The 27,011-nt window shown below is 37.6% G+C and overlaps 1 protein-coding gene across 3 annotated transcripts; it reads right to left on the bottom strand.

Annotated features, from left to right (window-relative positions):
- Window positions 1-9,077: 9,077 nt before the first annotated feature.
- On the bottom strand, window positions 9,078-25,669 carry LOC105045248 (cullin-1). 3 transcript variants are annotated; one of them, XM_073257815.1, is made up of 20 exons: window positions 25,410-25,669; window positions 24,969-25,154; window positions 24,765-24,864; window positions 18,311-18,496; window positions 18,057-18,104; window positions 17,770-17,973; window positions 17,609-17,686; window positions 17,329-17,418; window positions 17,149-17,229; window positions 16,986-17,048; window positions 11,879-11,914; window positions 11,710-11,794; window positions 11,485-11,636; window positions 11,320-11,375; window positions 11,080-11,200; window positions 10,837-10,998; window positions 10,475-10,618; window positions 10,174-10,392; window positions 9,921-10,088; window positions 9,078-9,676 (listed from the first exon to the last, which is right to left on the bottom strand). In XM_073257815.1, exons 1-20 carry the CDS (start codon window positions 25,652-25,654, stop codon window positions 9,575-9,577), a joined length of 2,526 nt encoding a protein of 841 aa, XP_073113916.1. In that variant the 5' UTR covers window positions 25,655-25,669; the 3' UTR covers window positions 9,078-9,574. The 3 variants fall into 3 exon arrangements, with proteins under 3 accessions (XP_073113916.1, XP_073113915.1, XP_010921769.2); XM_073257814.1 differs by lacking the exons at window positions 9,078-9,676; window positions 9,921-10,088; window positions 10,174-10,392; ... (2 more) ...; window positions 11,080-11,200; window positions 11,320-11,375 and having other exon boundaries at window positions 11,502-11,634; window positions 11,709-11,794; window positions 25,422-25,669; XM_010923467.4 differs by lacking the exons at window positions 9,078-9,676; window positions 9,921-10,088; window positions 10,174-10,392; ... (2 more) ...; window positions 11,080-11,200; window positions 11,320-11,375 and having other exon boundaries at window positions 11,503-11,634; window positions 11,709-11,794.
- Between the last annotated feature and the right edge of the window lie 1,342 nt (window positions 25,670-27,011).

Here is a 27,011-nt window from a genome sequence, read left to right on the forward strand (position 1 = left end):
TAATGAAATATTAAAAATTTTTTCTAATTTTTCATTCTGCTTTGATCAAAGTCTTTTTGAATCATCATTCGATTAGAGCAAATAGGATGCGATCTCCTCTTATCAGGAGTGACCAATGTTATGTTGACCTACTCACAATCTTCATACATAATCCATCATATCCAAAACATTCCATACATGACTTAGTCATGAATGAGTCTGAACCAAAGTATAGATTCATATATACAGAGTTCTATGGTGGTCCCAGGTCAAAGGATTACTTATACAACTCTCACTAAAAGAAATATCTTCTGAAAGATAAGTAAGACTCCATAAGATATTCTCAAGACAGATCAATTTAGTGAACTCATTCTCTAATGAGCACTCATATCCTTGTATTAGTATCTCACACAAGTGATTGTGAAATCAATCACTCTCTCCATCGAGCATACATAAGATGTGCCAGTCTTACTGAAAAAATTGATCTCCGACTTAATAATCCATCGATTGAAAATATTTTAGATTAAGATTTTAGATCTCACTGGCATAATCTCATCATAGTCCTAAAATCATTGTCCTAATCTATGGGGTTCACCGTAATCTTAACAAATATAAGATGCACCATATGATGAACATAAATACCTTTTATTTATCCATAAAATATCAAGTACATGAGTCACAAAGATTGGTATTCACCTGGTTCTTTCCCAACCCCTTTCCCCCTCCCTACCCCATCCCTTCCATCCCCTCCAATTCATTGCCTTTATACCAATCCAATCCCTTCTCTCTGCCATCACCCCTCATTGGTCTGCCATCTCTTTCACCGCCTCCTTCCCTCCCCTCCTCCCACATTTACCGCAATCTGTCTGCTTCTCTCCCAATCCCATTCCCCCCTTGCCCCTCCTCAAATCTTCTCATCGATCGACCACCTCTTTTTCGATCCTCTATCCCCCATATTTGTTCCAACTATCCCCTTTGCCCGTCAACCTCTTAGACCAAGCTAGTCCGACAGCTTTTGTCGATGCCCTTCACCACTTGCATCTTGCATTCATGCCGATATCTGGATTTTAAGGGACCTCATCGGTGGAGGCTTTGGCGATGCATGATCTGATACTACCGTGTTTCTCTATCTAGTCTATTCTCTCCCATAAATTGACTAGTTTCAGATGAGTTTTCTAGGTTTTGTTTTTTTTTCCTGATCTAGACATCTATTCTACTTTTTTTTCCATATTTTTTTATTTTTTCAATCATCTCCTTCTCTATAACCTTCTTTGGAATCCTAACCTTAACCCTAACCCTAACCCTAATCCTTATACCAACCCTAATCCCAACCACGAACCCTAATCACAACCAATAATCTACTAGCACTATCCATCAACCCACTAATCTAAAACCCAATAATTGAACCCATTAACTGATTAACCCAAAATCTACAACTTGCAGACTGCTAACCCATAACCCATTAAACCACAACTCATAACCCTACTTAGCAACCTGATTACTCGAAATCTATTAACATGGATTGTTAATCCATTAACCCAGATCTGCTAACATGCTAACCCAAATATGTTAACCCATCAACACAAATCTGTTAATACAAACCATTTACTCAATAACAACAATCCATCAACCTAGACCGCCTAACCTTTTTTCTTCCCTCTCTTCTATCAGAATTCTCCTCATTTCTCTATTTTTAATCTCTAAATAAGAATGAAAGGCTGCTGCATCTGCAACAGCAACCCTCATTTTCTTACATTAGGATATGCTATTCCTAACTTCTAAATGGGAGTGAAAGGTTATTGCATTCGTAGTAGCAATTCTCCCAAACCTCTCCCTCGGATGATCTCTTTCTATGGGTGGAAGGCTGCTATATTTACGATAGCAATCCTCCCAAACCACTCCTTGAGATGATATTTTTCCATTCATTGATGAGAAATTTTCTCTCATATGATGGCCTAAAGGATTGTAAGACTGCCGCATCTTCGGCAACAACCTCCTAATAAACTGATAATGGAGCAAAGTTCTTGAGAAGAAAATAAAAAAACATTACATATGTCCTCTTCTATCAAGTTGTGATAATCCGATTGTGTCCCACCGTACAACCACCCCTATATATACACCCATCCCGAATACAATTGATCTATTCATTAGCTTCTCCATGTTTTATTATCCTATTAAGGCCAAAACGTCTTCCTTTCCATTCAAATAAACTTTGAAGGGACTCCACTCTTTAATAAAGAGGTAATGAGCGCTTTTGTCATGCCGCTCCCCGCCCTACATGCAATCGTTCCCCCTCTTTGCCTCTTTTTGTTGATTTGACCAATTGCTGATATGAATGATGATGCAAACGATGGCATGGCGCAATAGGTGGCATAGGACGCTGATGTGTAGCTCCAATGTGAGAGGTTGACATGGCGATGGTGACGACATGTCAGCTTTGACATGGCATCCATGCTGACATGTCATGCTGATCCAACATTCTTGACATGATGCAGAGTACCATGCTCCAATTACCATGACTATATACTTGAAGCACTTCGTACTTTTCAAAGGGATTGTACAGATCATGTTATGTATAATTTTTTCACTGTACATGAGGAAGTTTTGAACCCTCTTGTTCACTGTATAATTTTTTCGAGTTTGGATGCAGTCGAGATAGATAAGTGCCTTATGTACAATCACGTCTAACCAAGACATTTTTCCTTAGCTGAGACTTTGCAAGATATCATGGAACAAAAATCATATGGGGCGGCACTATAAAATATCATATGGGGTGGGTTTCATAATTTTTCATATTTTTTTTAATATCAATCTTATAGAATAAATTTAAAAAATTAAAGATTTTTTCTACTGATAGAGTTATTAATCCCATAATTAAAAAAATATGGCATTCTCTTTATCTACTACATGACCATATAATACATACTAAACAAATTAATCATTAAACAAGTTGATTCATAGCTACAAATAATCGATATGCAATTTTTTTCAAAATATAGAGCTCACTAATATATAGTATATAGTTAGGTGATACACGCTTAGTAAATTAATTATTTAACAATCCAATATATATCTTCAAGCAAATTGATGCATAGTTTTCGAAATATTATATTTACTAGTATATACTATATAGCATGATGATATACACTCTGAACTTCTTGATACATGCTGCAAGCTTCTTTGATACACCTCCAAATAATGATCTAATCCATACTTTCAAGATAAAAGTACATCTTGAAAACTATGTATTGATTTACTTATAGGTATGCATTAGATTGTTGCCAAGTATATATCAAAGAAGCTTGCAACAGATATCAAAAAATCAATGTGTATATCACCATACTACATTATGTATATTGGTGAACATGATGTTCCACAAACTATATATCAAGTGCTTGAAGGTGTGTATGAAGTTATTAAATGACTAATTTACTAAATATATATCACTTACACTTATACTATATATTGGTGAACTCCATATTCTAAAAATTTTGTATTGATTTATCTATAGATATGTTTTATGCCAGGTATGCATTAAAGAACCTTGCAGTATATATCAAGAAATCGATAAGTATATGTCACTATACCATATAGTGTGTACTACGAAATATAATATTCTAAAAACTATGTATTAATTTATTTAAAGATATGTATTGAGTTGTTATATAATTAACTTGCTAGTGTGTATCATTTGGCAGTGTATTGTATATTGGTAAAATCCATATTTCAAAAACTATGTATTGATTTATTCGGTGGTGTGTATTGACTTGTTTGAGGATTAATTTATTAAATATATATCATTTGACCATTCAATATATATATATTCATAAAAAAATATGATGAAAATAAGGAAAAAAGAATATATATCATTTTTTTATTTTTAATTATGAGACTAGCGACTCAATTAATAGGAGGAATCTTGATTTTTTTATATATTTTTTTAAAATTAATATTAAAAAAAATATGATAAAATAGGAAGCTCATCTCATATGATATTTTATAGTGCCCGTCTCATATGATTTTTGTTCCATATCATGGCATACGACAACTAATTAACAACAGCACCACCACCAATCTCTAAAGCAACAGTGGCAGGCGAACTCAATCGTGGTCTCAAAAGCTCACTCCGTATATTATGAAGCCTTTGTTTGTGGGGTGTGGGGCTGAGAATCTGAAGTACAGGAACAAATAGTGATGTTTCCGAATGACCCCGCACTAGCGGAGCAAGCTATCTGCGGGGTAGGGTGGGTATCCATTTCTACGTCAGGTATCATTCAGTGTCATTCACACGAGGCTCCGAACAAAAAAACGCAAAACCAATAACTGATATTTGCAAGCTGGACTTATGAAAAGTATGATTATTGAACGTTAATATTCTGAAAACAATTCTCTAAAGAATTATGGTGGACAAAATAGACTGTACCTGTCAATATTAATACATGCCTGAACATCAATCATTTACCAAGATATAAACACCTCCATAGCCAGAAACTTCGTATATTCTCCTAAAACCATTTTGTGCATCGTGCTAAAAGCTCCAAAGACACTATTTGGATTTCTTGATCACACATAAATATCCAAGATCTCTCTAATGCGCAACCTATGTGCAATATTCTAATCTACATTGATCATGGTTAGGTCCATTCTGATATATCTGCAACCCTAGATTTCACTAAAAAAGAACTAACGAAGAAGGTATTATCAGACCATTTTTAGACCTATATAAACACCCAAGATCTCTCTGACGTTCAACTGATGTAGGATTAAACACTATTATTTTTGAAAATCTTAGTCATATGAGAATAAATTACAGGCCAATTCAAAATTAAGATCAGGCATTATAAGAAATTTGTTTACGAAAACGGGACAATGGTTGCACCAGTACCAGGAAGAAAGAAAAATATGTTATTGCAACCACGATAGAATGGACTAATGCATGACAAGAACAAAATGGCAAAGAAAGCAGGTTAAGATCTTTATGTCACTTGCAAATGTCTCGGCCAGGTGTCTCCCTGTCCGATAAGACCAAAGCCCTAGTACGAGCCATGGCGAGCTGCTGAAATGGATTAGATTTCTTTAAAAATGATAAAATGCTGGTACGTTTTGCACCAGTTGGTATATCGCTGAAGGTGAATTCCACCCAACTAAATGACAGGATTGTCAATAGCTAAGAAAAAGTGGAAGCAAGAAGCCAAGACATATGGAAACATCGAGAAGGGACTTGGCGAGCTGAACTAAATGGCATGATAAGCGGCAATATCTAATTACCATTCTTTAGATTTATAAGGGGGCACATCGCGGTTACTGTCATTCTTTGTTGTTTTTTTGGGTAAAATTTACTGTCATTCTTTGTTGGATGGTACCAGAAAGAGCAGGTTTTCAAACCGAGGTCACATTTTAAAATGAGTTCCTGCATAACTTGACCAATTCAACAACCGAACTACGCTTCTATTCAAAATACTATTGAAAGGATCCCTCACGAGCACAGAATATGGACCCTCGCACAAGATTATAAATGCTAGTGTAAAGACCACAGGAAGAAAAAGAAGAGATACGTACAAAAGTCACAATCAAAAATAATGTGGATCAGCTCAAGACTTTCCTCTCTACGGAGCACACAAACTTTACTATGAGAGAAAAAATACATAAATACAAGAAGAGATCAAATTTTCTCAATCCCGTACATCAATCTCTCTCAATAAAAAGCACAAAAAAACTCTCACAAAGCTCTCAAAAACCTTCCAAAGAGACTTTCTGGTTGCCTTCTAAAATTCTCAGCCCGTCTAAGCCGCTGCATCTCTCTCTCAGCTCGTCTGCCTCCTTTTATAGGGCCCAAATCGAGTTCAAATCGAATCCAAAGTGCTAACAGGACTCAAGGCCACCTGATCATGCCCGCTCGCCATCTCAGCCGTCCGATCGTGCAAAAAATAGCACCCACTCGCATGCACCCCGACAAAGACTGTGCGAAGCCACCTCCTAGACCACGGTGGATTGCATGTGCACCACACGCTGCATGCTAGACCGCGTGGTGGTCCGCACATCTCACGCGCTCCTGTGGGCTTGCGCCATGGGCTTCTTCGTCTTGAACTTCGCTGCTGTGAGTTTTGCTGCTGTAGGTCGAATTTAAGACGTTCAAGCCTAACAAATTTCACTTCAACTTGATATTTGCCTCCGCCTAACTTTAAGAGCTTTTGGATAATCTTACCCCTATATCCTAGGGTATATGCCTGACTGCTCATGGATGGACAAATATAGAAGTCGAGTCAGACCGCTTGATCTCATCTCCCTCATGTGTTGTGACCTACCTAACCAAAGACATGTTTGGGATAGTCTCCTACGACAATAGAAACTTCATCCTATGGCATTACTTGTCATTCTTCCGAGTCTCTAATCTAGTGCCTAATCCACTTGTACGTGGAGCTCCATCTCGTGTTGAGCTCCCACTGTCATCTGAAGCTCCACCTCGTGCTGAGCTCTCTGCCAAGAGGTAGTATCCTCTATATTTTTTTCCCTTTATAACAATCCTACTACTATGCACAATCTTCAGGATTCCATCATCAGCTCTCCATCTATAGCTATTCAAATTCAGTTTGTTCAGTGAAATCAGATTATTCTTGAAACTAGGTATGTATCGGATCTCATCCAACTTTCTCATTGCTCCATTATGCATTTGTAAGCTGACTATTCCAATACCTTTGATCACACAGCTCGATCCATCTGGCAAATGAATAGTATCCTCACTGCTCTCTAGGGAGTCAAACAGCTCCTCTCTGTAATAAACATGATGCGAACATACTGAATCTAAAATCCACTGAAGGAAAAAAGTAGATACCTCATTTAAAACTAGAAGAATATCATATTCTTCAATGTCGCTACTTTGGACTATTGCTGCAATAGCCTTCATCCGATCCCTGAACTGTAGACAATCTCTAACTTGATGTCCGAACTCATCACACCGATAGTATCTGATCTTACTGAAGTCCCTCGACTTAGATTTGGAGTGCCCATCTTGTGATCCTCTGCTACTTCATCCTCTATCACCACCACCTCCAGTCATTGCCAAAGCCAATTCACCGCCTGAACTCGAAGTTCGGATCTTCTACCTGAGAACTTCATTCTGAAAAAGTGCAGAAGTGATCTTATCCATCTTGATAGTGCTCTTCTTCACAAAAAGAACAATCACCAAAGACAAATGAAAAAAATGATAAAAGTACGACCAACATCCTGGATTTGGAGTGCCCATCTTGTGATCCTCTGCTGCTTCATCCTCTATCACCACCACCTCCAGTCATTGCCAAAGCCAAGTCATCGCCTGAACTTGAAGTTCGAGTCTTCTGTCTGAGAATCTCATTTTGAAGAAGTACAGAAGTGACCTCATCCATCTTGATGGTGCTCTTCCTCACAAGAAGAACAGCCACCAAAGACAAACGAAAAAAGTAATGAAAGTAAGACCAACATCTTGGTCTTAAAAACCCTCTCAATCTTATACATCAATCTCTCGCTCAACAAGAAGTATAAAAAAGTCCTCACAAAGCTCTCAAAAATCTTCCAAGGAGACTGGCCGCCTCCTAAAATTCTCAGCCTGTCTAAGCCGCTATACCTCTCTCTCAGCCCGTCTACCTCTTTTTATGAGGCCCAAATCAAGTCCAAATCAAATCCAGAGCTCTAACAGGATTCAAGGCTCGTCGTCTCAGCCATCCGATCATGCAAAAAACAGCACCCCTTGCGTGCATCATGACAAAGACTGCGTGAAGCTGCCTCTTGGACTGTGTGTGGACCACACAGTGCTTGCACGGTGCTCCCGTATGGTGGACCACATGTGCATCACATACCGCACGCTAAACCACATGGTGGACCGCATAGTGGTCCGTGTGTCTCGTGTTGAGGCTGCATGCATCTGCGGGCCGCAGATCCAGAGGCCACACTTTTGTGGGTCTGTGCCGTGGACTTCTCTGTCTTCGATTTCGCTGCTGTGAATTTTACTATTGTAGATCAAATTCGAGATGCCAAAATTTGATAAATACTTAATGCAATAAATATTGTACTGCATCGAAGATTCACCCGATTGGCCTTCTACAAATTCACTTGATAGATAGGCAGCTAAAGCCAAAATAATAACGCGACAGATACTTGAGAAAAAGATGCTTTAAATAAATTTACAATCCAATTAGATTGCTGTCCTCAAGGCAGTTCAATTATAAGACTTGTTTGATACCTATAAAATTTACGTGACAGATAAGCAACTTACGAAATGCACATACTTTGGAAAAAGCACTTTGGTACACGGTAAGCCTATTTTACATGCAAAATAAACGTGGTGATAAAGAAGAACAATCTTAAATTTCCACTAAATCATTTTGCATATATTATAATCGATCTAGTAGTTTTATGCCATTAAAAAGTCAAGAAAATGAAAACAGAGAATGGATGAAGGAAGAAAAGATAGCATTTCTGATCTTTAGCATTAGCTATGCCTATAAGATGGACGTCCACCTGGTCATCCACTCCAAGCAATCCAAGGATTAGGCTGGTCTTGGAGATCTGACCGTATGCAACATTCCGGGTCCATGATGAATACATATCATGGGTGGTTGTATTATTCCCCCGACATCCATTGATTGAACTAAAGCTTTCCACTTCTTAAAGATTCCCAGATTTAGGGTTAATTGCAAAATGTTTCGGGAGAAGCTTCTTTCTTTCAGAATCAGAATTTTGGATGATTCAATTTTGATTAAATGGACTCCATTTTGATTAAACGTTCGGCAAGCCGATAAGTTTAATAAGATCAATTATAACTTATCATATATTAACACTTTTATGTGCATCTAGGATATTCAGTTGCTGCAGTATACGGCCTCCAGGCTTCCAAGATTAATTGAAATTTAACAGGCATCCAAACAGTAAAATGGCATCAAGCATGATGTCAAGATTACTCTAGCAATGCAGGATTTGCATACATCTGGTGCCAAAGTTCATCCATCAAATCTAAAAACACTTGATTTTTTTTATCTACCATGTTTGAAACAGAGTGAATATTAATAATGATTATTTAAAGCAATTGCAGTATCGAAGTAGTGCAATTTTGAATAAGATGACGGTAAAGAAAACTGGTGCGAGCAGCCTTTGTATAGGTTGTCAATAGTCACACAAGCCATATGGATACAGGAAACAAATACACTACCAAAATAGAATACACTGTACTACAAGAACAAACTAAAATATCGAAGAGGAAGATCTGGGAAGAAACATGCCTACAGTACATCAAGATACAGCAACAAGAAAACTGCATTTGAACATTTCAGATTGCTTGGAAGTTTAACTTGCCACTGCAAGGAGATCCTAGGCAGTAACCTGACTTCAAGGTAAATGTACAAGAAGGCTCATGGATCTGAGAATTATATCGAACCTCTCAAGCAACCAAAAGAGCAAAAAAAAAAAAAAAAAGAAAAAAAAAAAAAAAAAAAAGAAAGAAAGAAAAAGCCTTTTCTAATTTGAGTGTCACACGGACTACCGATATGCTTTTGCTTTATTGTTGGCAGCTACCTCGACGAAAAGGCAGACCTGGAAGCTTCTTCCATCAATAGCAGAAACTCACTCAAGCCAAGTATCTGAATAAGTTGGGGTTGTCCTTGTCCCTCTCCAGATAGTCTCTAGTGATCAAATCTTCTATTCTTTTCTTTATTGCCTTGAAGTCAGGCTGCACATAAGGAATCAGGTTTCGCCTTCAAATAATTGTCATGAACTCCTCATTCATGTTTTATACAATTAAATTGATTTAGTAAATCCAGATGACAATACAAAAGGCACAGTTCATAATGATGGATCATAATCACGAGAACACATTCCACATTGTGCAAGGAACTTCTATAGTAATGAGATTCATACCATACTGTTTAAGAGATAGTTATCTAAAAAAATCAGCCAAAAAAAAAAAAGAGTACCTTAAACATACGATTAAGCTGCTCAACACATTCCATCACTAACTGCTGATGACCCAATACTTTACGACTCTTCATTATGCGAACTATGGAGGCATCAATTGCGTATCTTCTATCTTTGTCAACATCTTCAATTACCTTCTTCTTCTCATCCACTGGTGGTAGAGGTATCTGAGTATAATACAAGCCATCTCGTCTCAAGCAATAGAGTAAGGCAAATGAAATAAACACAGCAATGAAAGAACATCGACTTTACCTTAATCCTTCTCATTTTATCAGTGAACTTGGAATTGAACTCAAAATAGTCAGTTGGAGAAATAGTTTTGGTACTCGGCTCTTTGTTAAGGATTTTGTATTTCGCACAGGAAAGTGAATGAAGTAATCTGATTACATCATCGTCCGTCAAGTTCAATTGTGACATTATCTCAGAATAACTCAATCTATCAGAAGCATTAAAAAGCAGCAATGCTGAGGCCTGTAAACCAGAAAGGCATGTAAGAACATTCTATGAATATCAATCAGATATTTATATGAGAACAAAAGGATTTAAAGGAGACCTGGTAAGTTGTCACAATCAGCTCCATGGTTTTAGGTTCAAACTTCCCATTGATATTGCAGGTACCCAATGAATATATCCATGTAAGCTTCCGATGTTTAGTTTTGGTCTGATAAAATTCTTTGAAAACCTCTACGCATTTAACCTATATATCATCAATCACAACAATAAAGTCATCATTGAAAAGCATTAACTTAATGGGGCAAGAACAAAAAATTCCGCCACATTGTATTATAAAATTCCTAACAAAATAAGGTTACTCATTGGTACCGACATCAACAAACCATAAGTATGACCCACTAAATCATGATATTTAGGACAGCAAAAACAAAAAATCAATGAAAAACATATTATGTTTATTACCATCTCAGCAGGAAGATTGAGATCAAAGGATTTGTAGCTTGGCCAGAATCCAGTAGTTAGCACAGTAACCGTCAAGTCAATTCCAGGGTTCGCCTGAGGATTACTGTTAAGATACTCTTCAAAGTTTGATTGATGTTCTCTTGCAAGCGTTAAATCAGTAACCTTTAAAAAAAAAAAAAAGACACCTCAGAAAGCATATCTATAATCATAAAGCACTAATACAACCTTACTAAATCAACTGACCATGCCCTCCATCTTCGAGGTGAACTGCCCACCACATTGCTGCTTCAGCTTTGTTAAGATACTCCTCTCATGGTCATCATTAGCACTTTTGTCAAATAGCAGCCTTCGTGCAAGTTTTTTCCTGCAAATATTTTATGATGGAATCATTAACAGAATGAAGAATTATGGAAGTAAGAACAGCAATTAGAACTAAAGTACCTATTAACAAAATAAGATGATAGGCTAGTCAAGAACCCTCACCTATAAAATTCAGCAAAAAGGTCTTTGTCACTAATATATGCGAGCAACTTCACAACCTGAGAAACAATTACAATTCATTAATAATAAGATGCAGTCTCAAAAGTCAACAGGCCTTAGCTATTAAAACTAAGAAGAGTATCCAGTGATAGAAAGGGAAGAAGTTACCTTCTCAAGTGTCTCCTCAATAGCTTCATCACTCAGTTTCTCACTTCCACCCTTTTTAAGAATATTATCACAAAATGTAGCCAGAAGTTCAGCACTTGAGCTTCCTGCAACACCCTTGTTACAGAAAACCTCAAAGGCTTCTTTCAATGCCTGTCAAGAGTGAAAAGCATTAGATAATGACATGAAAAATGTAGCTTGGACAACAATCTATTTTCGGACTCAACCTTATGAAAAGGGAATGGTTCTGGAAGCAGTTATTCACATATGCCAAGTACTTATCATGCAGCTCAATAACTTTTCTCACAAAAACCTGAAGATCAAAATAATAACTTCAGTAAATTTAAAATTCAACTAGTTTATCTGATTGAGGTAGCACGCAAGATATGGGATCTACCTGCTCTTGCAAACCAACCACATCTTTTTTCTCAGCCTGTACAAAACATATCATTAGCCAATTACATGTTACAATCAGATATTTGATGATGATACACAAGAGTATGAAAGATACGTAAATTGCTAGAAGATGATGAACAAACTGTACATCCATCTGATTGATTCACAACTTGCTACTAAAATATGGCTACTACAGACACAGAATATCAACCAATCGAGCATAAAACAAGAAGATGAGAAGATGCAATAATCTGAAAACAAAGAGCAAATAAATCTGCATGAAATATAAAATGCTACTAGTTGACTAATTATTCTTTTTCTTTTAGAGAAAGAAGGGGTGGGCACACCCACCAGAACTATAATTACCCAGGTCCAGATTTTTGGGATGCACCATTAAGAAATAGAACCCAGAAACTCAGGTTTGCTAAGCAGATGGGTGACCAGGGCAAGCCCCGGTTCACACAAGTCAACAGATTATTACAGAGGGCCTTCAGTAAGACTGAAGTCAAAATCTGTGTCGGCAAGGCTGCAGATCCCCCAAAAACTTAGCAACAAATCCAGTGCTGATGCACAGATTGAACAGCAACATCTAATAATGCAAATATGTTCTTTGTTTATATTTACAAAGAGTGCCTTTACACATTTTTACATACCATATTTCCTCCAGGTATTACTTAGCCTGTTTATTCAACATTATGAATTAGTAAATTACCAGACCATATGGAATAAGTACAAGAGCATTCCATGCAGGAAAGTATGTCTCAATGTTTGGGATCGAGGATCTAACAATAATATGGATACAGATAGATTGGATAAAAGGTTTCCAAAGGTATCCATGTGGCTCAATGACAGTCAACAGACCAGAAATTTTAACCAGAAATAGGTAAGAAGCATGAAATTCATATGTAAATAAATGAATAATGAATCTAGATAATGGTTTCTTATAGAAAAGAGGGTGAAAGGTAATAGCCAAAAAAAAAAAAGGGTGTAACAGATAGACATCATGAAGCCCTCATCACCAAAGGAGCCTATGAATCAGTATCCTCTTCATGTAGTTACAGCATACTATTAAAAGCTGAGACCCAAACTCCAGACATGAAACTCTCATAATACAATATTCTGCCAAGCTAGCATTCTTCCAAACTCCTACTAAAAGCAGAATTTGCAATCTCAGACAAACTGAAGGATTTTCATCACTCAATTAAAAGACATGCCTAATTGGTAACTTGCAGATCTTATAGGGATTTGAGTAGTTACAACAAGTCAAATAACTTAAACTATGCATGTTCTAAAAAATAAAATAAAATGCATAAATACTCCTGAATTATTTAATTTTAGCTGGGTTTTCATTCCTTCGGCAAAATGTCATTATATAGATTGCGGAATATTATGAGCAGTTGAGCATTGGAAATTGGTGTCCTAAAGTCTGTGTTAAGCTAAAATAGCAAAGCTTTTCCATTCTCAAAGAATGCAAATATGTGTTGACCTTTGGTAAGGATATAAGGTTATTCACACGTAAGCACTAGAAAATGTGATATATGGACAAAGTTATGAGGACAAAATGGTGCAAGAAGCTCCTCATTTTAAGAAAGTTTATTCATGAAAATCCACATTACTCAAGCTTGACTAATGCAATTCTCTTGTGTCAAATATTCCTCTATACCATGTGGTAGAAACACTAAACAGGGCATGCAATTACAAAGAAGAGTTGTTTGTTCATCAATGGTTAGGCTTCACAAATGGAAGCTCTGTAGTTCCTATAAGGACAAAGGAATTCCAACTATGCATAGCACAAGCATGTGGGATCAACATGATAAACAGGGATGGAACCACAAAAATTCATGGATAGTACCAAGGATAGTCCCAAACCATCCCAAAATGGAATGATTGGATACCAAGTCCTAGGACAGGTTGGAGACCCTGGTATATGAAAAAAAAAGGTTGCCCTAGTTAGTAACAACTGGTATAAGCAAGGAGACTGCTCGCCACAACTAGTAGACTCTACGGACACTTGGCAGGGCCCAACATCCTAACAATTCAGTGGAATGCCAATTTTTCTCTTGTTATTGTTTTTAACGGTTGTTTGGAGGCTTTCCATGGTTTCCTTAATCACAATTCAGAATTGAGGATGCTTTTGAGGGCATGGGTTTGGGATTTGGTATGAACGCCTGGCTTGGTGAGAGGCCTGGTGTCAGTCCATCCTCTATATACGAAGCATGACAAGAGGAAGATGGGAAGGAGAGAGAGCTTGAAATGGGCACCATAAATATCAAATTGTTGCCAACATAAGCAATTAGGCATTGCCATCACAAACCCAACACAGCTAAAAATCTTATCTAATCCTAAATTGAGACAAACAAATCTAAGAAGCCCTCTTAATCAAGGATCGCCAACTCGGAACCGGACCTTGTGCGGCCGATCGGAAGTACAAGTTAGTACTCTCCCGTAGCGGACCGTACCGACATAAACAAGGGATAAACCAAGGAGGAAAAGAGAGAGAAAGAGAGGGGAGAGGAAGGGAGAGGGGGGAAAAAAAGGAAGGCTGATGGAGATGCCGGCAGTAGTCACCAGAGGGCTGCGTAGGCCACTAGAGGGCTGCCGAGGCCTCCCAGGCTCTACGAGAGAACATGAGAGCAAAGAGAGGGGGGAAGGGATAGAAGATGAGGGGGGGGAAGACAATGAGGAGGCCAAACATGACAAAACAGGGGCTTCACCCCTGTTTCAAACCCACAGCAGCCGCAGGGTTGTTTTGGGCTATCTGGCGGCCAAGAAAGCCATGCAGCAGCTCTCCGATGGCCTCCCCACCACCTTCCCTTCCCTCCTTTTCTCTCCTTTCTCCTCTCTCTATCTCTCTCTCTTTTTGCATCTCGCGGAGGACCGCGGAGCCTAGAAGGCTTTAGCAGCTCTCCAGCGACCTCGACGGGCCACCTTAGCCTTTCCCTTTCCTTCCCTCCCTTCCTCTCTCTCTCTTTCTCTCTTTTCTTCTTCCTCGCTCTGTTTTTACCAGTGTTTCGAATCGAATGCTCAAATTCCCTTGGCTTGATGCTGGTACAGTTCCACATACCCCAAACTGCCCGGTTCAAAGTAGTTTGACGAACCATGCTCTTAACAATCATTAGAAAAAGCAAATAACAATAAAGAAAAAAAGAAAAAGAAAGCGGGCTTTCTAATTAATCACCAACATGCCAATATGCTCCATGTGTCAAGATGGCGCTGACCTAGGACCATCCTAACCTGATTCCTAACCGATACCAGGTTTAGTAGTAGGATTTATAACCTAGATAGGTATATACCCCTTTCAATAGACAAACCCTCTATGTATTTTATCTTTAGACAAAACTTTAAAAAAAAAAAAAAGAACAAAAGGAGAGTGCATTTTTCACAACACAATGTGATTTTCATGATCTTCTCTGTGTGTGTGAGCCCGCGTGCACTTGTGTTTATTTGTGTTGGCATTTGCGAGGTGGCGACTGGTCATCGACCTTCATGGCCCATGCTTGAGAAAAGATTCTGATCACATACAACAAATATTAACTGATGTAACCTGAGGCAAGCAGCATACAAAGTTCTCTTTTGACCGTGGAGGTAAAAACTGCTAAAACATAAGCAGACCACCCTCAACAACCACCACCACCACTATACACTTCCTTCAAAAAGTAAATATAAAAATATAAGACCCTGCAAACATGCAAAGGTTGGAAGATCCAGTACCAAATTCTATTTATCAGCAAAAACAACACTACGAGTAACCTTCTAACAGTAAATAGCATCACTGATGTCTCATACAATAAAAGAATAACCATCTAAAGAGCAGCTGCATAAGGATTTATTTAGATATGAAAGAGATTTATTCTGATCACGTCTCATAGTGACAAAAACAAGTCCAGGAGATTGATTCCAAACCCAAACAACAACATCCTTGTCTCCCTTGGCAAATGGTTCTCTCAAAAGCATTCACTAGCTAACCTCAATCTCCTTTAAATGTATGCCATCTCCTATAGAAGTAGTCACCAAGAATAGAATTACACACAAAAATAATCTAGTTTGATACCGAACCCAGCTGCCAACTCCATATTATCCAGCTTTATTAGATGGAATGGCCAAGATATACAAGAGAAACTCTCATCCACGGTAAGTTTCAACAAGCCTCGAGTCTAGAGAGTGAGTGTGTCTAATAAGCCATCACATTTTCTGTCGAATCAAATAAATTCAGCTTGCTTCTGTTATTTAACACAAGATTAACAAATGACTCATCTTGATTTCTTGATGAGTTCCACTGATGACAGGGATTTGTCTTCAGAGCATTAAGTTGTAGATCTCCTTCCCTCCCTATCCTCCCAAGATAGATCCATCCAACTGGAAAATTAGTCCATTAAGAGCCCCATTGCACACATACTATTTGAGTTAGTAAGCCAAAATGCAATATGTGGCCTATAATTTAATGGAGCAGTTATTTGTTGTTTCTTCTCTGTCTTGGCAAATGACAAAAACACTTGTCATAGTATTGATTTTGCATGGTTCTGAATTCAAGTCATTGACATAAATTGACCACACAACTTTAACAGAAATACTGTCCTAGTAGATCATTGCCATTCCGCATGCCAATGGATTGATCTCAAAGATTTGCAGCTCTAGATCCATATCAGAACAAACTGGAGCAAAGAAATAGGAATATGTTGCAACATGTGAGTATATTTTGACAGAGATTAGCAAGCTGCCCCAAATCTTTGATGCAACCTGTGGACGGTACCTATAGATTATACAGCTGAAGGAGGACTTTTGGATTATTCAAAGTTTCAGGACTTCAGAGATTTGGTATAAGTGCAGAATGAAAAAGATAATGAAAATTACCATAATCCATCAGCAAAAGAGTATTCATTTGCGACTCTGGTAACAATAGTCCGATTTTTATGAGTTAAATTAAATTCCACTCTCCAAGGCTAATTTTCTACAATATGCTAGTATGTGATCTCTGTATAAGACACTGTAATGCAATGTTTGCATAAGCACATTGTGAAATTTTCTAGAACATTAAAAAACAAAAAGGTTTGATTTGAGAATAAAGGATTTAGTACAGTGAGAAATGGATTTAATGGAATAGTTTTCACCTTCTTATTGCTTGCAGCATCTTCTGCTTGTTTTACCAAGGCTGTGCCTTCAGCAATAACATGCTGGATCAATGAAAATTTTATCCACCAAATGAGTAAAACAACAAGGTCAGATAAGCTCCCTATTAAATAGTTGATGGCCATATTGTGGGAGTTTCCTAACCTGTTTAAAAATCTGAGAAACAGGGTCCAGGCCGCGAGGAATTCTGCAGAACAGCCTATACATTCTTGATAAATCGTCCACCTTATTAGCATATAATGACAAGAAATCTTGGTCATCAGATTACAGTTAAAAACTCAGGCTTCATTCTGAAGATAAGTAATATGTGTCCTAAGCATATACCTTGTCATCCCGAAGCAAGGCATGGCATCCAGAGTGTTCCTTTTCAAGAAGTTGGCTTGCATATACAAAGAGTAGCTCATGTTGCACTTTCTACCAACAAAGTAAGAAAGACAACCAAAACAAGTTAAATGCAAGAATTCAACTAACTTTACCATAATACATCATTCCAGTTCTGAAAACCAAGATGCATAGGTAGACACAAAGCATCAATAGAAGAATAATTATCAAAGGTTTGAAATTATATGATCCATCACAAATTATAAGCAAAACATAAACAAACCTCCAACAACTTTTGTTCACTGCTTGAATGCAAGTAGTGGGAAACTCTATCTTTCTCCCGTTTTAAGCATTCCTCAGCCTACAAATAGCCAGAAAAATCTTGATAATCATGCTCAAATACAAACCATGTGTATTTGTTCAAGCAATTTTCAGAAAACATACTTTTAACATGTAATCTGGACATGAATCCTCCAAAATCCAGTTTGAAGCCTTCCGAGAATAATATGCGGCAGTGTCCTCGAGCATGGCTGCTTCGAAGTCATTTTCATAACATTCCATGTTCCCTAACCCAATTTCAACAAAAATATCCAATACATTCTTCAACAAGGCTCTATCTATCTGCTCCCCTTCACGCTCTTGATCAATCTGTTAGAGAAGTAAAGCTGATGAGACTAACATAATAAAAAGCAGAGATCCAGTTCATGCTGAGAAATACTGTATCCACATACCAAAGAGATCACAGCATCTCTCACTTTGGCATTAATCTCACTATAGACCTGAAATCCAAAAACAATAACAGTCAAAAGTGATTCCAAAAAGCATGAGAACCTTCCAGAACTCAATCACACAAAGCTTGACAACATAAAAAAAAGGCCATGGATGTCTATAGTCTATACACAAATTGTATGCCTGATTCAAGAGGCATCTGCAATTTGATCTTTGAAAACAAAAACTATATTAACAGGCTAGGACAATAACGTACCAGATTGCGGAAGCAAGTTAGTCCAACTTCATTAAGTGCAGGAAGTGACCTCCGAGCAATGAAATAACGATCAAGATAGTGGAAAAAACGTGAAAGCCATCTAACCATAACTTTGTGATTTGACCATCTTTTCACAAGCTCCCTCAGCATAAATTCATCATGCTTCTCTCTCAAAGATGGCAATACCTAAGTAAGAACAGAAACGTTGGTTGTAAGAGGATCACACATTGAACATGCTATTATACAGATTATTGATTTCCTTAAAAAAAAAAGAGCTACCTAATAAGCCTTAGAAATGGGCAAAGGACTGCTTATATAAGGTACAAGAAATAGGAATCAGAGTTCTATGCAATCCTATTTTTTATGGTTTAAAGACTAATTTTCCAATGCATTCATGAACGACCAGCAATTCACCATTATCGGAAAAGAAAAGACCTTTAGTAATGATACAGCCACAAACTAAAACATATACATGTAGCAAATAGAGAAACTGAGCAAATTACTCAAATTATTACAAATCTCTCTCAGAAAAAAAGGGGGTCGGATACTAAATTGTCCAATATTTTAACAACCATTTGTAAAGTATCATGCCAGCCTGCAATTGGTACAGTGTGTTCCATGCAGTGCTTGGCACATGCTAGCATGGCTGCATAATGTAGCACACAACCAGCATCATGTCAATGCCCCATATCCTTTCTTTTCCAGTGCAATGTCAATGCCATATGTCACTAAGGAACTGGCATGATATCTATGGTGCCGTATTGAGTGTACCGACTGGCATTTAAGTCCCTCATTCTAATTATCTCCATAGTTGTCAAATCGGGATTTGACTCGTGAATTGCCCATGCCTTGACTGGAATCATGACTCGAATCGTAAGATTCAGTAACAAGTTTAGTTTTTCTATAAAACGATAGGAATTAGCATAAAAACAAAATTTGCATTATAAAAATCATAAAAAATATAATAATACTTTTGTTAAAAAAAATAAGAACTGTTAATTGTTAAAAAAGAAAAGAAAAAAGACATCAAGGAAGCTCAAATAGAAGAAACAGGGATCTGAACCGTACTGGTTAAGTGGCTTGTGCTTCGGCCTTTACTTTTTAACACTCCACAATCCACTCATCTCTCTCAATCAAAGAGAGAGAAAAGTCAACGAAACAAGGGCTTCAAAGCTTCCTCAAAAGGAGGAAAAGAGAGAGAGAGAGCACGACGGCGAAGGAAAAAGGCTATCGCCTACCAGAGGCTTTGAAGCTTCCTGTTGGGGAAGAGGAACGGTGAAGAGAGATAGAGAGCAATGGGGACTTGTACAAAGAGAAAGATGTCTTCCTCTTGCCGTCAAAGCCTTCAAAGCTTGGAGAAATAGTCGCATGCACCAGTAGAAAGAGATATTGAAGAACAAAGGAGAGAGAAGGAGAAATAGAAGTTGAAAAGGCTTGAAATTGGTTTGATTTCCTTCTGTGAACCATTTTGAAAGCCAAATTTGTAAAAATTTAGACTCTTCAACTTTCAAAAATAACGACCAATAAGATCTAGGATTCTAGAAACTTAGCATTTCTAACTGGAAGGTATCAGACGATTCGACAATTCGCACGATTCAGTCAACGATTCATCGATTCAAGTATGATACTTCCTATTTCTGATTTGCCATTGCAGTTCGACTCGGCCAAGCCTTAACTCATCTCAAATCGTAAGAGCCGACTCGCAACTCATACGATTCTAACAACAAAGATTATCTCCCATGGATGATTCAGATGTATGAAGCTGCAAGCAATTCAAAACCATTCAAATTTGTCTTACATCATGTCTTCCTAGCATCAACATGTTTCTATGATTTAAGCTTTAAAAATCAATTTCACAAATCTGAATTCTCTCAATTTATTCCTGAACCTTTCCAATATAAAGAAGACTATGCATTAGGGGAAATATTGCATCACATATGTAAAAAGACTGTAGCGGTAATCAAGTCGCAAAAAACTCATTTTAAGTTTCAATATTATTTAAGTTTCATCACATACTTAACACACAACACAAATTCATAAAACATGAAAAGCAAGCCACATAATATTTGAAAATTGAAATTTATCATAAAAATTATGGTCATCCATTCATTAATATGCTCCAATATGAAAACTAAAAAGAATTAATCATAATCCTGCTTTTCTTCCCATGGATGTCACCTTGATAACATAAATACACCAAGTATTTTCCAAGGCTTGGTTGAACTGTATTATCAAAAAAAATTAAGATATAATGTGGCGAAAGCTATAATGTAGCAAATAAATTTTGCTAATGAAATTAGACTGATGCACTAGAATTCACATCATAAACCAAAAGATTGTAAGTTATTAGTCATGCTCCTGCCAAATTAATCTTGAAACACAACGTGCATATTGTATACGAGAACAAAACAAAAAATGTACACATATAATATTATCAAAACAAAAAAAGTCAAGATTAAAAACAAAATCTGTCGCATGCTTTGTTTTAAACATGCTCATAATCAGTTGATCACATTAGAATGCATAAACTGGTAAAAGACAACATAAAAGTGCATTAACGCTCCCAAATTTCATGCTAGCAATGCAAAAATAAAAGAAGGAAAAAAATAAGTGACAAAAAAGGGAAAAGCAAATCGCTCAGGTGTTGGAGTATAAATTGACTATAACTTATGGGCTTTGAAAAAAAAAAAATTTAAAAAAAAAAGACACCGAAGATAATTGAATGATCTAGAAGAATCATTACACGTGCTTGGTGGTTCCCTAAGATCTTATGAAATTCAATTAATGATAACAATCTGAATACAAATCTTCATGCCTTGGTTGACAAGTTTAAAAAGTCGGTGTTGTTCCTTCCCAAACCAAAGCATAATAAAGAAGGTTGAAAAAGTACTGGGGTGCAATAGAAACATAAAACAGCAGCCATTATAACTGTATATACTTTTTCGCTGTGCAGGACTCTGATGTCTTAGTGAGAATTTAAGATTCTTATTTTTATTTCAAGATTCAATTCTAAACCTAATAATTCATACCGAATTACAACTTAAGGTTCCCATTTACATTTGGATGGACTTAAAATATATTCCCGGAGTAATGGATTGAGCAAGTTTGATTACATTATCATTTTACGTAAATCCTTGACCCGAAGATGATTCTAGAACAATCCCTCTCATAACCTAGCCTCTTTATTTAACTTATATTTGAGACAACCCTAGGGAAGAGTGGTAATACCTACTTAACTATCTACTAGAAGCTTTATGGCAACTATTAAATCCATGAAACTTCAGTGCAACCTTAGTACCATGACATCCTCCGCCTCCTCTCTTATTTAAACAACATCATTGTTCCTTCCCTCACCCCCCCTTCTGATTTTCAAGCTATAAATATCCTTAAGTTGACACCCAAGTCCCTCATCCAAACCAAGCAACAAGATTTATCCTTCTTAAAGTAGTGAAGGCGATCTAGATGGATCCACCCTAAACTCATTGGAATGAATCTTATATATGATGGAAGCCTTTACCTTCAAGCATCATAAAATTGAAATTTTTAATCCTAACAAGTTCACTGAATCATTGATATAGAAAAACTGGCCATATGGTAAAAAACACTATTAACTTTCATTCTTACATTAATTTCAATTAAATGACTTAAAATCTGCCTAAATGACTTCTTCCATTTTCTCTTCCTTCTTCTCTTCCCTCCCTCCCAAGCCCGTCCTCCTCCATCATCTCCATCAACATTGCCAAGACGATCTCCCCCTTTCCTTTTTTGCTAGCCCCTCTTTGATTTGATACTGCCATCATGGACATCATCTTCCAACTCCAACTCCATCTCCCCATAACCTCCCCAAGTTCTTGTGAAGCTTGGCCATGGTGGGTCTAGTATTCATCATTGTCATCGTCATAAACCTATAGTCATCCATGGGTTCTGTTGTGGTCATGGGTCAAGGGGTCGAATGGCTCAAATGGTTGGCTTATGCCTTCGCCTCTGCATATGCGAGGTATTGTCCGCTTTGACTCATAACCATCTTTAGGCTTCAATGGGTCTTAGGCTTCAACGGGCCTTTGACTTCAATGGACCTTGAACATTTAGAGCCTCACGGTTTTGTCCTTTAAAAGACATCTCACGTTGGGAGAGAAGATTCCAATCCATATAAACCATATTCTCTCTTGATTCATAACCGATATGGGACTAAAGAAGCCCGCTCTATACCACAACACAGCTCTCCAGTCAAGAGGGAGTATGTGTGGATAGGAGGCATTCCCACAGACGGCACCTATGTTGTGGTCATAGGTCAAGAGGTCGAATGGCTCAGATGGTTGGCTTATGCCTTCGCCTCCACGTACGTGAGGTATTGTCCGCTTTGACTCATGACCATCTTTAGGCTTCAGTAGGCTTTAGGCTTCAATGGACCTTTGACTTCAATGGACCTTGATCATTTAGAGCCTCACGATTTTGTCCTTTAAAATACGTCTCACGTTGGGAGAGAAGATTCCAATCCATATGAGTCATATTTCCTCTTGACTCATAACCGATGTGGGACTAAAAAAGCCCTCTCTACACCACAACAGGTTCCATTCTTCCCAATCTTAACAATAAGCCTCCCTCTATTTCTATCTAGCTGTAGCAATCAAGCTCAACCTCTCCCCTTCACAACCTAATTAAGACTTCTATGCTTAGAAGGTAACAATGGTCGGAAGATATTGGCTATTACAGTGATATCACATCAACCAGTAAATCAGTAAGATCAATTTCTATTTATTGAAATAACATAGAGTGATATTAGAAAATTATAGTATTTGTGGGTGTCCAATATCATTGCATAGTGTTACTGAAACTCGGGGTGCAATCGAGCCGAGTCGAGGCTCTTTAAAATACTCAAGCTTGAAACTCAACTCGAAAACAATCGAGCTTTAATATCCAAGCTCGAACTCGACTCGGTAAGAAAAAAATAATATTTGAGATTGACTCAACTCAACTCGACTATCAATTGAACTACACTCAAAATCGAATTCGAGCCTTAGTTATAGTTTAAAAATATGGTTAAAACAAGATACAACATAACATTATATTTAAAATATTAAATTAATAATATATATTATAAATAACTATAATAATAATATTATATATATATACACACACACACACACTCGATTAGGCTCATAATTGCTCGAGTTGAGTATTTTCCTCCTCAAGCTCGTCGTGAAAAATTATTCAAGCTACTCAAGCTCGATAATAGTTAAGGAAAGATCCGAATTGAGCTCGAGCAGCTTGGCTTATTTGCACCCCTAATTGACATTTCAAATCTTAGATAGTTTGACATGTCAGGCACTTGGACATTTTAAAACACTCTAGATACTTCAAGGCACTCCTTAACACTACCATCAAATCATAATGTCATTGTCATTATATGTGTACTTTTTGGTACTATTATACCTGAGTTATAGCAACCATTTTATCAAATATTATGAACTTAAGAAACACTGCTCATTATTCAGTATATTCATATATCAGTACAAAATTGCACACACACATAATACAAACATCCCCCCTTGTCTTTATATTTTAAAGATCCCGATATTAGATTCTTCTAGACACTTGGAAACCTGATAGTGATGGTCGTGTCCCATGTTAAAGTAACATTATGATTACAAATCCATATCTCAGCATGGGGATTTTGACCAAGACAAAAAAGCTCCCAATCATAAAATTAACTAACCTTACTAAAAGTAGGTTGGGCTTTCCCAACTCTTCCAATTTAAAAGGAAAATGGTAGCTCCTCATGTTCTGCATCAAGTTTGCATACTCAATCCTCACATAATGCCTTTTTTAGCACAACCATAATATGTCATACCAATCGATACTTGTGCCTACCAAGCATATTGTACCTTACTGTTACTAAACTAGTGCACGGTACAGGAGCATATTGAGTGCTAGTATGGCGAATCAATCTCTATAGCATATCGCAACTATACGAGGATGGGACTAGTACAAGATTCGGTATCAAGATGCCAAACCTGGAGCACAACCATGTGTGGTCATTTATAGCTTAAAGTATAAAATGACAACCAAAAAAGCCGCACCAATGGGAGCTTCAGATATCAACACCAGATAAGACACAATCAACTACAACTAAGAACAATGTAGCCTAGACGGACTTCACCTGACATACGAGTATAAGTTAACTTTGTAAACATTGGTAGTTAAACCATCGAAAGCAAAGAAAAATCCAGCTTATTTCATAATAGAAAATCAAATATTAAATTCCATTCAAAAGATCTCACAAAATCCGGTGTAGAAATGTAAGATCCAGAAGCATTTATTCATGACTCGTTCATAATTTACCTGATTAAAAAGCCAGAGGGAAAAAAGATAGAGATAATAACAAGACATTGTTCCTATAAATGCTGAGACTTATACAGACATGCACATGAAAAAGAAAAGAAATTGTCCTTACCGTCAAATTGATATACTCTTCAAATGACTCCCGGTATTTGTCATACAGCTGCTGCGAGTAGTCATGTGGAGGTTTCTGAGTGCACATATTGTAGATGGTTCTGGTCCAATAATTAAGGCAACAGACGCATTGAAACCAAAATAATAGCACAAACTAGCGACAAAACCTCGAAGCAGCATCGATAAAAGCAGAGACGAAGGATACGTGTAGAGCATCATATAGTCCTCGGAGCTGAATTGCGTCTCGGGAATCCCTTCTAAGATATTCTTCAACTTGGTTATACCCTTCTGCATGAAATCCCATCCCTGCTCCAAATCTATAGTCTTTCTTTCATGCATCGACATACTTTCCCACCACGAGCCCTCCTCCCCCAAGCCGAGCCCCACACAGCTGAGAGAACCCAAGTATTCCAGTTACAGTGAGATATATTCGATTTTCAGATCTAAATCAACCCTACGGCACCGTCAAACAGCCAGAAATCAAACCCTAACCCTAATTCCGAGCACTGCTTGGAGCGAAAACACGAAAACAAACCCAACACACCAGTCCAGAAATCGAATTCCAAGTAACGCCCGAACAAAGAATTGAAACCAATCGGACAAGAAGAAATTGAAAGCAGAATGGATACAAATTCCAGGCAAGTACCTGATTTCGGACCTGGCCGAGGGAAGTCGATGGATTGGAGGCGCACCCCGGCGACGCAAAACCCTCACCCTCACCCTAACCCTAGAAATCGGAAGAGGCGGAGGAGAGGACGAGAGAGAAGGGCCGCACAGTCGGCGCTGGCGGCGTCGCGCTGATGACGATCGAGAAAATGGAAAGATTCCGAAGTATAAGATCGCGGAATTTAGAAGATCGGGAAATAGAAAATTATTAGGGTAAATCGTCATAAAAAACTTTGGATTTCATTTGGTCTCTGTCCCACAAGGTGTTCGCATCTGGACTGTGTGATTTAGGATGGAGGGTTTGATGATCGAGACAACAGGGTCCACTGACTGGACGGTCTAGATTGAAGAATATTTGATATCATTGCTTTTTTTTATATATATAAAGGCTAAAATAAAGTTTTTTTTTTTTTTTTGGTTTTCTGGTGGACAAAATAAATTTATAGCCTCAGATATATTACAAAACGAGCATCTGTGTCCAAAATTCAGACTAAAGCCTCATTTTCAAATTAGACGTCTCCCAACAACGCATAGCCTGCAACGCAGTTTGCCGCTTGATTTTCTTCGCGGTATATTGCGAACAAAGACTTTTTCCAATAGATGATGTCTTGCATCAGTGGGTGAGAGGCATACCTGCAAGCAAGTGTAGAATTAATTAATTAATCCAGTTAATAACTGTAACTAAATCTCCTTCAAGCCAAACCTTTTATGCTTTAAATAGGAACATAGCTGTGCCAAATTCTGCCAAAGCCACTACCAGTTTGCATATGGGACGCTGGCAATTGTCTCCAACCCAATGCACAGAGGAGCCTACCCTACTGATCTCTTCTTATTACAAATCCTGTTGCTGCATAATTTCCATTAAGGACCCATCTAAAATTTATTTTCAATAAACCAAAGGGAGAGGGCAGCCAGCAAACATAATTGTTAGTAGAACATAGATTGAATTGAAATAAAGCACCACCCCAGTTCCTTGACTGTGTAGTAAGAATACAATGAGAGTCGACCAATTTGAGTCCACAAGAAAACAGAAAATCTGCCTTACAAACCGATGAGGAGTTGAATTACTAGCTTGAAATAAATAATACCTCATTTCTTACCTTCCATAATAACCATATGGTATAAGCCACTATGTTCCTAATCCCCCTTTCTACCAAGGCATCATAAGATTGAGCAGCACCACCAAACTTCATAAGAGAAACAATTAAGTAATGAGGAGCTTCATTATGGTCCCGGCAAAGATGACAAGGAAGTGAATCTTCTGTTAGTATTCCCAGCTTGTAGAGATCTTGTTTAAATGGTAGTTTATGCCACAACAATTTCGAGCAGAAGAATTTTATCTTCATGGGGATTTCTAGTTTCCAAATTCACATAGATGCATAAGGCGTGCTTGAAGTATCGTATGCTGCAAATAGATGACAGAGGTCTATAGAAGAAACTTGAGCAAACTTGGTAAATCTCCAACAAAACTTATCAGCCCTTGCACTTTTTACCATTGGAATAGCTTGAACAATGGTCATCATTTCATCTGGGAATGCCATAGCAAATGCCTCTTTGTTCCAAGTCCAGTTAGGCAACAAGA

The sequence above is a fragment of the Elaeis guineensis genome, chromosome 5 (genome assembly GCF_000442705.2).
Source record: "Elaeis guineensis isolate ETL-2024a chromosome 5, EG11, whole genome shotgun sequence".
Classification (NCBI taxonomy): Eukaryota; Viridiplantae; Streptophyta; class Magnoliopsida; order Arecales; family Arecaceae; genus Elaeis; species Elaeis guineensis.

Coding starts and splice junctions, on each gene's coding strand:
- LOC105045248 (XM_073257815.1), bottom strand. CDS start 25,654: ATGACGATTTACCCTAATAATTTTCTATTTCCCGATCTTCTAAATTCC. Junction 10,619..10,836: donor TCAATCTTCCTGCTGAGATG/GTAATAAACATA, acceptor GATGATATATAG/GTTAAATGCGTAGAGGTTTT. Junction 10,393..10,474: donor TGATTGTGACAACTTACCAG/GTCTCCTTTAAA, acceptor TCTGGTTTACAG/GCCTCAGCATTGCTGCTTTT.